We start from the raw sequence: 12922 nt of genomic DNA on the forward strand, positions 1-12922 counted from the left end.
GTATTGAATTCGATTGGTAAAACCAAGCACGATTCTTTTCAAGGATAAGGCTTCAGTTCGATATTTTTTTCCTGTGAAGGCAGATGTGCCAAGGTGGTTGTGAAGGGACACAGTTTTTGGATTTGAATTCTTCTTCCTGTCGAAATTGATAATTGCCCTTCCTGAATTGAGTAAAATAATATTCTGGCTATTTTGTAGACTAGCCCTGGAAATTCCAGTTTTTTGCTTAATCAAACCACGAGGCTCCCGGTTTTTGATAGATACACCATTGCCTACTCTCTTTAGAGGTAAGTCTTTAAGAAGCCCCAGAAATTGGAGAATACTCTGGATACCTTTTTGTGTTGGGTTTGCTTTAACTAAAATTCAATCTTAGAGTTGTAGGATGACATTAGGCGAATAAGTAGTTTATGTTGAAAAGAGTGAATCTAATCACTTTGCTGTTGCATATGCTATTACGTCCAACTCGGCTAGAGGCTAGAAGTACAGAAATTTCTGATCTTACCCTTTTCTTCAATTGTGGGGAAAACGTCCTTGGTGGTGTCCAGCTAGATAGTGTTCTACCTCCATTTTACTGTTATGTGAAGAGGACCAATGAGGCCAGAACTTATCATTTATTTCAACTTATAATGTTATTTTAACCTATTTCAAATATTTATAAAAAATATAGGGGAAGTGCTACACATAAATCTCTATAAAATATCATGCTATAATGTTGTGAGATGATGCATAGTACTATGGGTAAGCATTTTTCAATTATGATGTGATATAATCTTGCAAAATTGAGTTCTCAGTCTTCCTCAAAAATATCTTCGATTTCCATATCACAGAAGCCTTTTGTTTCATATAACTTTGATATACTTGTATTTATTTCAGTTGTTTACTATTTATGCTATTACTTAACAACCAAATCCACAAAAATACGTTCCCATCAATTATCTCCATTTAATTTCCCAGCTTTATAAATGATTTAACAAAGTTGGGTGGCGCCCACTTCAATGTTAATTTGAATTTCATGAAAATAATCTTTTAACGAACCCATAGTGCTCTCCGGCCAAAAGCTGCCGTTCGAAAATAAATGTACAGCGGATTATTGACTTATCAATAATTTGCTGTTACACTCTTCAAGAGCTGAATCCAAATGCCGATCATCTTCGAGTAGACCTAGAGCATTGCACGCGGATTGGAAAGTGGGATGTAAGTGACCATCTACAGTTTTCAACGCTTCTAATGAAGCTGGGCCTCTAATCTCATGTAGAAGCATTCTGTATTTTTTGGATGAACAGTATAAACCCTACCTAGAACGTGTTCTTTTTTGACCCCTGACCATCCTTCAACATTCACTCCTCTCTTCCTTCTCTGAAACCATCGCTTGTTCCAAACGTAATACGCAGGGACTTTCTAGTGTTTTTGCAAAGTTATCCACGTTACATAGATCGAAAAATGGGGAGGAGTGTAGTTGTAGGAGGCTCCACTCAATTTGTCGCTTAAGTTCTGCTCATCAAAATAAATTCTCTGTCCATTTTCTAAATGAACAGCAAGGTGCACTACAGGAGGAAAACGCTCATGTATTGACAATTCAAGGATTCGCCAAACTGCTTCAGCTGAACTTATATATCGACCACTTGCGTAGGTTGTAACTTCATCTTACTTCATAAAGTAAACGTAGCCTGATGTGACCCTTTATTAACATATTTGCGAACGTATTTGATTGACTTCACTGAAAGGCAATACTCTACGTTCACGTGAGCGTTACATGTTCTTAATAGTACTGGATTATAAGAACCACCCAACGATTATCTATTGTAACACCCTTGATATTGATAGATAATCCACCGTCATCCAGAGTACGTCTCCTGTACTGCGGATAACCATCATCACCGATTTGAGTTTCCTTAATAAGAGCTTTAGGATAACGTTTGCTGCACGAATTATCTTTCATGCATGGATATTTTCGCTTTAAACTTCCACAGGGGCCATGTATCATATTACTTTTAACAATTTCGTGAAGCTCAGGATCACGATCGTGCTTAGGTATTTCAGCACACATAATATTGTCAATTAGATCCGGAGTGATTCGATGTTGAAGCCATAAAAGTATGTGGATATGCGGAAGACCTCGCTTTTGCCATTCCGTCGAATACATATAGCATCTCACTTTACCGAGTATTTTCCCTTTTATCAATAATTCCATGATCTTTTTTACCTTCAATCGAAAGACACGCGAAATAATATCGTATCGATCATGAGATTTTTGTCCAGAAAGCAAGTGCTCATTTATGTCACGCCAGCGTGGGTTACATGTAAAAGTAATAAGAAGGTCGGCACGACCGTAATGTCTAACATAGGTCATGGCGTCTTGCGTTTTTTCGTGCAGGTGTCTTGGTCCACCAGTAAAAGATGATGAAAGTACTACCATTTGTCCCAGCTGATTTGCTTCAGTAGCTTGCCGTCCAATTGCATCTTTTAAATGCATATAATTGACTGCGCGCAATTTGGCTTGATTGTTTTTTATGTAGTTCAGTCTTTCAGTTTCTATTTTTGCATATTCATCTACCAAATATTGACTAAAAAGACCGAGATATTCAACCAAAAAGTTATCTTCTCCTTCTCTGATCATTATTCTGTATGAATAAAAACTTACAGCAAAGACTGTTTTTCTCAAGGGCAACTTAGTTGTGGGATCGCATTGTGGTATGTTGATTGAATAGCCATCATCACCCCAGCAAAACATCAACGGGTACTGCAGCGCGTCATGAGCTCGATGTATCTTACTGATACACTGAAGTGAGTTACTTTGGCTTTTGAGGATAATGTCTCTTCGGTCAAAGTGCTGATCTACCAATACAACAGCCACTTCATTTGCCGTTTGTGCATTAAATCTGCTTCCGTGTTCTCTTTGTGGTATTTTATCTGCATGTTTTACGACCTTGAATGACTCCGAAGGCGATATTTCATCAATGGTTGTTTTTAGATCTTTTATGTATGGGTTCACCTCATGTAACATAAGCTGCAATTGTTTGATTAAATTTGGTCTCAAATCAGGAAATTTAAAACATTGAATATTAGCTTCTCTAAGATCTTTACCGACGAAATAAATTTGCAGAAACTGTGCATCCTGCCCATGTTCCGGTTATATACTTCCAATTAAATCATAGACTTGTCCTTGAACTTTGAAAGTTGGTGAAAAACCGCCTTCTTTTATTTGTTTTCCACCAAAGGAAGTCATTTGAGAACAGGCATTATATTTTCGGATATGATCCATGTAGTGTACATCATTTGGGTGTAAATCATTAACCAGACTGTGAAGTGGTTCAGACATTTGTTTAAACGGGTCAAGTTGTAAAGACCGGCGATACAACACATGCCAGGTGTCTCATCTTTCCACTTCAAGGCGTTACACCACTGACACTTATATGTCATACAACCTAAGACTATACTGCTGTCAGTTCCATAAGCAAATCTGGTCCATACGCCAAACCCAAAAACAACTTGCTTCTCCGTATTTTCTCTATACCGTGACTGAATCACTCTATGCACATCGGTATTCCTGCCCTGATATAGTGTAGCAGATTACCTATTTTTCAGGGTTTGCAGGCTGGTAGATGGCGACAGATTGCTTGTGTTTTTCAGGGTGTGCATCCTGGTAGATGGCGACAGCTTGCCTGTGTTTTTCAGGGTGTGCAGCCTTGTAGGTACCGACAGCTTCCCTCTGTACATCAGGGTTTTTTTCTTATATTCAAACACAGCTTTACGGTGGGATTCAGTTAAAGTCTGTCCATATTTTCTTTGTGCCTTTTTTATTTGATTTTTTCGTGTGTAATTAGTAAACCTTGTCCTACGTTTGTTTTTTTTTTTCTAATAATGTCACAGACTCTGAATGGGACAATATACTTCTTATTGAATTTTCTTCATAATTTATTGAAGATACAATAGGTGAATGTTCAAGCTCTAAAACAGGTACCTCCTGACAACCCTCATCAACTTCAAGTTGCGAAGGGGTATCAATTCCAAAATCATGTTCTACTACAGCTACCTCCATACGACGCCGAGTAATCTTCTGTGCTGCTATGGGAAGATAGGCATCAAAATGCCCACTGGACAAATCTTTGCTGAATCGTAATCGCCTTAGTGGATCTATATCCAAATTCCGTATATATGAGACCGTTTCTATAAACTTCAAACTTGAATGGGAATATTAATCCTGCAGCTATTAACTCACAAAATTCGCTATGAGTAGCATTTTTCATCATATCAGCAAAATATTCGTCAGGTGTTACGTAGTTATCATCATTCCTGTCGTGGGTCATAACTGTCGTGGGTCATAATTAAAAACTTGCTCCAGTCATAAACCACATATCTGACAATTTCTGAACGCACCTCCTTCGCTCTATCTTGTGTTCCGTACATTAAATAAGAGAAAGCACACATTCTTCAACTTCTCCATTAACGTTCAGATTTTCTTTAGCTATTTTAAAAAAGTCTAACCGACAAAACCTATATTTAAACCAAACGAAAACAAAACAGATGCCAAATATAAAGCAAAGTCTATAACCAAAAATACTGAACCGAAACAAAAGAAATGCAATCCAAAATATGCCAAGAAAAGAACAGCCCAAATCGTCAAATATAATCCGCCAGAAATATTTAGGTATAGTATGTACTATTAGATACGGTGACCACTCATCATCGGGTATATGTAACTCAGTGAAAACACAACGATAACGTGTTTTAAAATACTACTAACGCCATCTGTTGTCGACATTTAGAACTAAAAATCATTTTTTTCTCCTTAATTTATTCATTCCATTAGGTACTGATAGGTCACAAACTAATATATTCACATCCTCCATCATCCCTTATTTTATTCCCTTAGAGGTGAAATTCATCAAAATCCTTTCTTAGAGGATGTCTACGTCACAATAGCTTTATGTATGCAAAGTCTCAGCCCGATCGGTTCAAAATTGACAGAGTTTCATACAAAGTTTCATTCCCCATTTCATCCCCTTGGGGGTAGAATTAATCAAAATTCTTTTTTTTGCGGATGCCTACGTCATAACATTTACCTGCATCCCAAATTTCAGCCCAATCCGTCCAGTTGTTTGGGCTATGCGTTGATAGACCACTATGTCAGTCAGTCATCTTTGGGTTATATATATTTAGAGATTCATCGGAGTGTTTTGAAAAGTCAGATATATTTGTCGCGTAGCTCAAAATGTAAATACTGGCATATCAATATTCTAGCATTGAATGTTTTGTCAATTCAGCTTAATAGGTTTTTTTTATGATATCCGTTGTACGTGGGCGACGCGACGCGGACGGTTAGAAAGAACGAGCCGGGGGGACAATGAATACGTAATTTATTCTTGGCTTTTGAAAGGAGAAAATACAGAAAATTCTGGGAGCTCTTCGCCTAAGGCAGTGGTCTACGAGTGGTGCGAAAGTTCAAATGGTTCTCTTGACGGTCAATCAAGGGCGGTATTTTGTTTTGGGAGATAGTCTTCCTGAGTGGAACCTTTTTTTTTATTCTTGAAAAACAGGCGGTTAGCGTGATTTTGGGTAGTTTTTTATTTTGGAGCGAAAATTGAGCAGTATAGTGCAAAAGTTCAAATAGGGAATGAGCAGGAAAAAGACAGCGGTGAGTTAAACATACATATGTACTAACAATTTTATGATTTTGGGAAGGAGTTAGCTATAATAAATTTGTTTTCAGAGTGGACCTAATAATTGCCTTATAGATATTTAGCGGTCAGAAATCATCGGCCAGGTTAGAGTATTTCGTCACTCTCGTATATAATAGTAATTTCCGGCGAAGGCACAAATATTGAGTTTTTTTTTATTTTGTTGTGGTTATTTTTTTATTAATTTTTTGGGTGTTTTTGTTGTGTGTCTATTTTGTTATATAATTTTTTTTCTTCATTTTCTTTATTATTGAATATATAATCTTCTGAAGGTTTTAAGCAGGCTTTTATTTCAAACTCTACCATAGTAACCTCTTGAAAAAGTGTCTGCAAATTTTTTTCAAAGATATTTTCTTTCTGCAACTAAAGACCTCCTCCTAGTGCAGCCATGTTTTTTCTGTTAAGTTGGCAGTTATGACTTTTTCTTCAACGCTGAACTGAATGCCCCGCCATTATTCTTATAATTCAACCGCGTTGTCTCTCAACCGAATCTCTCCCATACTCATTTCATCCTTCTATGCATCGATAACGTCTCACACGTCTCTTTCCTACTCACTAACGTAGTGACGTCTCCTCATATACTGTGGATATTTTGCTCATTTACTTCAAGGTTGAAATTGTTTATAACTTACTTTTGGTTTTAATTTTATGTTGTCCATTGATAGTTTTTAGAAGACATTTTTTTCTCGGAAAGGTAGCTTGATATGCAAAAATCATAAGCGGAGAATAAGTTGTCTTTCCAGTTGTTTTATCAAAAAATATAAAAAACTACAAAAAAAGTAAGTGGCGTTCTGAGACGCCACTGGACCTAAATCAGTGCCTTATCACTTCAAATAACTGCAGCAAAGTGCAACCAAATCGGTATGAGGTCATTTATGATATTTTATAAATGCAGTTTTCTTTCAAACTTCAAAACTCTGTTTCTCAGAAACGAAGCAACATCGAACATATCGTTCATTGGAACTTTTTTCTTAAAACGACCTAACGAATCACCCTCTGAAGTTTCGTATCGTACATGAAAGTGATTTTCATAATTTGAATAGGAGTGATACCTTGAAGGAAATCTATGCTGGAATTTCCTACAAGCACCTAGTTGAGGTGTGTTCTTTATTCGATTATGAGAAATACAAGAGTTCATCAATTATGAAAACATTTTGAGCTGAGACCAATCAAGCTGTTGAAAGAGCTGGACGTATTATCGTCACTGTTCAAGTTCATTTATAAGTAATTCTTTTTTTTACTGGAATTACAGTTCCAAACTTTGTTTTTGCAAAAATGGAAATTATTGATTTTACTGTCAGTAAACACTAGATGCCAATAATAATGATGATACTGAAAACTGGCATGTGAACTGTGTATCGCAGCTAGGTAGATTATTTCGAATCATAACATTTGATAATGCCTGCTGCAGATGCAAACAAAACATCAGACTCAAGAACCTGCAGATTACGATTCATAAACCCGGAACAGCAAATGATTTAGTAATAGATTAATTTCCAATCAGATGTTACAATTATATCTATCAAGCAAATAATCTATTAGACACTGGCCGTGAAAGCGGAACAGCAAATTATTTATCAATAGATTCATTTCCAATCAGACGTTACAATTATATCTATCAAGCAAATAATCTATTAGACACTGGCTGTGAAAGCCTACACACCATTTTTGCTAATACTTCATCACTGTTCCAGAGAAAGTTAAACAGAATAAGCATATTTACCAAATAGTTGACTAGTGGTATGAAAATTGGACCAAGCATTCCTATAACTGAGCTCAGACTCATTCCCAGCCCTCTAACAACAGTTGGATATAGTTCAGATGCCATCAACGGTAGTACGACGAAAGACGAAGAAATTCCCATTTTGCCAACACAATACAAAATTAACGTAGTCACGTAATCTAAAAAAAAAAATTAAAATTAAAGAGAATATATTGTTAATCTAGCAGCTGTAGATTCTGAATTCTCGTTAGATCTCGACGAAACGTTTTCATAAATAATAACAATCTACAAATCAGGTTTTCAAAACGTTTGTATCCATCAGAAATTATGAAAGTGATGATATATTACATAATTTTTTTCATTCCATTTTTATAAAATTGAATTATTATTGTTTTATTCAATAAAGAAAATGTATTCTTGTATTGTTAAAAAATCATTACTGGTATTACATCTGTGATTCGGATAACAGTTTTGTTCAACAAAAACTCAGAACGGTGTTTTAAAGTAATCAGTTCAATATTCTGATGATTTTAAACTAATCATGTCGGTCTTTGTAATGAATTGAAACGATTCCTGATGCCCAATAACGTTTTGTAACTTTCAGTAGATTAGCATTATTTCATATATTTTTTTTTGGGAAAGAAAGTTTTTGGCTTTCTACTACTCCATCTTGATACAAAAAACAAGGATGAGTGAATCTTCCAAGGAAAGGAAGGAAGTAATCAATTTTAAAATAAGTAACTCTATACATGGATGTGTAGATCATGCAAAGAAGTAACTTTCAGACACAAACTGAAAGAAAGTCCTCCTGAAACAGCTACTTTCATATTAACATTGAATTACACGAAAGAAACATTCTTTCGAAACAAATACTTCTATATGAACACTGAATTATACAGAAGATACTTTTCTCTACTCAGTTTGTATTTCAAACATTTGTTGTGGAATAAAAATCAGATATCATTCACATGATATTCACATTCAAAAACTTTCTTTCCCCCAAAAAAAAAAAATTAACCACTCCTAAAAATATAACCCCTTCAATTCATATATTCCATTCATTTCATATGTAGGACACCTCATTTGGTTCATCCGTTCATACGTATTAACAATCGTTCATTTTGGTTAAACTGAGATATAGTCTAAGAGCCAGTGAGCGGCTACCTGCATGTATTTGACCAGACTTAGGTTTTTGTACATTGAGGCCCCTATACCTACCGTACATGATATGGGACCTCACTAAGCCCAAAGTGGTCGACGCGGTGAGTGCGCAGGTAAGACAGGTATCAATTTTTTAGTAATTTTAAACGCATTCTACGACGTTTGCCGTTTTGATATTTTGAAATATATTATTATTGTGAACGGAAAATAATAACGGCTGAACTTTACCTCGCGTTCAACATTGTGGCAAACATATTTGAAAATGTTAAAAATACATGTTTTTTAAAGTAATTGACGAGATCTGCCATTGATACATTCCACTTATTATAGTTTCAAAAACTTATATTAATTACGGCAGAAGTATTCAGTGCGTACAAGCATCAGAAAATGACATTATCTGAGATACTACCCGGTCAGATATCTATGTATTACGATAACTGTTTTACATCAAAATAATGTATTTATGATTTACTCAATTACTGCATTTATTGAAATTAAATTTTTTTATGTAGTTCATACAATATTTAAAAATTTTGACAATAAAAAAAGACGATAAAATACGATAAAAATTTAAATATCAAGGTATATTAAGGTAACATACATATTTATAAGTATTCATTAGTCTTCATTCATCATCATCCGGGTAATGTTCATCGTTGTGTAAATCATCTTCATCATCAATTGAGTCAGAGTCTGTAAAAAATAAACGTAAATTGTAAAATATTAATAACTTATAAATAGATTTGTACATATTCGATAAAGAATTGATTTTTATCAACTTACCAGGAATATTGGCGAAAAAAAATCTGAAATCATTGGTGGTGTTGAACATTCACCTTTAATTAGTCGTTGACTAGTTAAATAATCAGGTTATTTTGTTTAAGTTATTCCTAAAATTTCCTGTCTCAAAATAGCAGCAGCTGCTTGCAAGGTATCTTGGTCTTTTAGGTGCGCAAATAATGAGTCATCAATAGTTGAAACGCCCTTAGGAGCAACAACTTTTTTTTTGTTTGACATCAAAATTTGAATGTTATCATTAAATTTCTTGTGAATTTTTTCTTGTGAGTAATGCGCGGCAAATATTGATGCTGCATCGGAGCCTTCACTCAATTCTTTAAACATATCGAGATACTCTTTATGCAAATATGACAAAAAATAACAACGTCCCCGTTTTATGACATTCTCCTCAATTAAATTACAAATTTCTCTATAAACGGTTTCATGTGTCTCTGAGAGATATGCCATGAAATACGGAAAGGACTTTTCACCAGTGACCGTTTGTGATTTCTAAAATTGTCGACAAACATCATGATAGTACACTTCATCAGAGGCAACACTTTGTATTTTTATCAAAGTTTCATTGTGAATTTCAGAATCTGGTTCCAACTTTGATGATATATTATTTGAAATTGATTTTTTTTTAAGTACGTAATGGCTCATTCTTAGACTTATATTGTTTTTTTCTTTTATCACAAAAAGAGCACAAATTCAGGTTTGCTGAAGCCACAGTTTCAGGATTCTGAACAGTTAATGGTGCTGCTGAATCTTCCAATTGCCTTTCCTCGAACGGCTGATCTACTGCGACGTCAATATTTTTTTCTACAACTTTATCTATCTCAGAAACGTTCACGTCATTCAAAACGGAATCCTGTACCATTGCATCATCAATTATAGAACTATTAACTGATGTTGATGGTTGTTCAGTCGCAGACGACGACGTACTTTGTAATGAAACTTTTTCATTGGCATCTGCCAAAAAATTTTTTTTTTTAAAGCTGTAAACGTCTTATAACAACTACCATGATAGCCGGCATCAAAAATAACTTCCGGTAAAATTACATCGTTGTACTTTAATTCATGAAGTTTTCGTAACCTCAAAATATTTCGACATTTTACCATAGTCTCTTCCGAAAATATTAATAATTTTTCAGTTTTTGATGAGTCACAAAAACACACTGCACTTTATCTATTTCACTCGACATAATGTCAAAAATATTCAACGATTAATAATCCAATGAACAAAATAATATAAAGCAACACTATCAATTTTTTTAAATTCACGCAACACGAGGCATCTATATGAAGGTTGACAAGAATACTGAATACGGAAACCATTAGATTTGGAATTATAATAGAGCCCTCTCGAGTATAAATCTTATATTATTCAAATGGCAGGTAGTAAATATCAGAAAAAATATCATAAAACAGTTATCGTAATACATAGACATCTGGTCGGGTAGTATCTCAGATTTTGTTATTTGCTGATGCTTGTACGCACTGAATACGTCTGCCCTAATTAATATAAGTTTTTGAAACTATAATAAGTGAACTGTATCAATGGCAGATCTCGTCAATTACTTTGAAAAACATTTATTTTTAACATTTAAATTTAAAGACTAATTTAAAGACTAATAGTAATGTATCAAAGTTATAATGACATTTTTTGTGTTGACATTATTTGGAAGCTGCTGTAGTTAATAGCCGTCAAATGAATATTAACCCTGAGCCGTGGTGAGCTGTCAAATAAATATCAACTTCAAGCTTTTGATAAAATTCTGGTACCAGAATCTCATAATTTTCATGGCATGGAACAGTAGAATACTAACAATGTATAATATGCGCAATTTCAGTTACCTATTCTACCTATTGGGTTGGTTACTTTTAAACGAACAATGAATTGAAACTTGCAAGTTATATATCTTTTAGTTTTGACTACAGTTCCTTTCAAGACTTCAAAAATGTACGAAATTATTTACTATGCTAACTGAAATTGATATTTTTGGTGTTCACATTATAGTTTATCTTATCTGATTATTTTTACTTGGAAATGTTTTTTACTCTAACTTAAAATGTAGTTGTATCGAACTTTGACTGTAACTCTGAGAGATGAACTTTGGAATAATTTTATAATTCGTTAATATAAAAGTTTATTCCTGATATCGAATGATCAGCAACAATAGAAGTTGCTTGATCAGTTCTATAACAAACTATATATTTCGTTTCACTATTTTTATCCGAGAACACACATTGTCTTAGTATTCTGACAGTTAAGATGGTTTATAGTTCGACTTCTTTTTCCAGCGATGGTCTATTTCTTACTGGTTAAAAAAAACTTCAACCCTGAATATCTGCTAACTGAAGGAGCCCCGTCTCCGACTGCGATATATTTTCGACAATTTGATAGAGTGGTTGTATGATTGTATAATAACGACTTACTGGGAAAAAAATCAAGAATTCAATATATTGCTTTATTGAATTCAAGGACATTGGCTCTGGATGCACATCATCACCGGCAGCAGGAGGTGGTATATCTGAATGAGGATCTAGAGGTGATTTCGCATTAAGGTGGAAGTAACCAGGTTCAATTCAATGCCACAAAAACCCAGGCATCGGTTTTCTCCAAATTGATATATGTGTTCGAACCGGATATAATAATGTCAGAATAGACAATTCCGCTTTCCATACCCTGAAGTTGCTGGATTCCATCCAGGAGAGAGCCATCCGTCTGATTGAAGACACGAAGAATAATTGCAACATCGAAGAAATTTTGGAGATTTGTGTCTCTTCTATAGATACTTTCACGGGAAGTGTTCAAGTGACTTGGTACATTTGATTCCACCAAGAGCGGTACATATCAGAAATACACGACGGACTGTGGCTGCTCATCGTTTTGAGGTTCACCTCGTATCTCACTATTTGGAAACTCTTCCATTTGGATTACTGCGTTTATGTGGAATGAATTTTCTGAAAACATATTTCTAATGAATTTATTCTCCAGCGATTCAAATCCAACGTGAATCGCTTTTTTCGTACATTCACCGCTCTTAGAGCTCCTCATGGATTTTCTTGTAGTGCTTGTTTTTTATCCTTGAAAGAAATGAAGTTTCAAAAAGTCCTTTTGAAAATCAATCTTGTACAAGAACTAAGTGAAGATGTCCCCGATCGAAAACAGTAGTTTTGTTAAACCATGAAACATTCAATTGTTACACCCCAACTACCTCAATCGGTTACGTTTCAGCGATAAATCATTTCATCAATAGACAGAACTGCCGATACCGGAGTGATCGCAATCCTCAATGGATTGTAAAAGCCTCTGCAAAAAATTCTGAGAAATTGAACGCTTGGACTGAAATTGTGGGTAATACGGAAATTGGTCCTTTCTCAACTACGTAAACCTTACTAAATGTTCATACTCGCATCTTTGAGAAGAAATTCAAACACCTGGAATTGTTATTGCTGTTATTGAGATGATGCTCTCAATAAGGATCCAATTTTTCAGCAGTATGTGAGACTTTGGCACTTCTATATCCCTGTCAGAGAATACTTAGAAGAAAAATTTCCTGATCGTTGGATTTGGCTC

At 34.8% G+C, this 12922-nt stretch overlaps 1 protein-coding gene across 1 annotated transcript in view; it reads right to left on the bottom strand.

The window, feature by feature from the left end:
- Window positions 1–12922, bottom strand: part of Balat (Beta-alanine transporter) — an 84670-nt gene that overhangs the window by 47822 nt on the left and 23926 nt on the right. Inside the window, exon 6 of the mRNA XM_074175802.1 lies at window positions 7402–7580. Within this exon, the coding sequence (XP_074031903.1) occupies window positions 7402–7580 (179 nt within the window). The remainder of the gene's footprint in view (window positions 1–7401; window positions 7581–12922) is intronic.

The sequence above is a fragment of the Leptinotarsa decemlineata genome, unplaced genomic scaffold, assembly GCF_025532065.1.
Source record: "Leptinotarsa decemlineata unplaced genomic scaffold, Ldec_3_MD MMD2_tig00001344_RagTag_RagTag, whole genome shotgun sequence".
Classification (NCBI taxonomy): domain Eukaryota; kingdom Metazoa; phylum Arthropoda; class Insecta; order Coleoptera; family Chrysomelidae; genus Leptinotarsa; species Leptinotarsa decemlineata.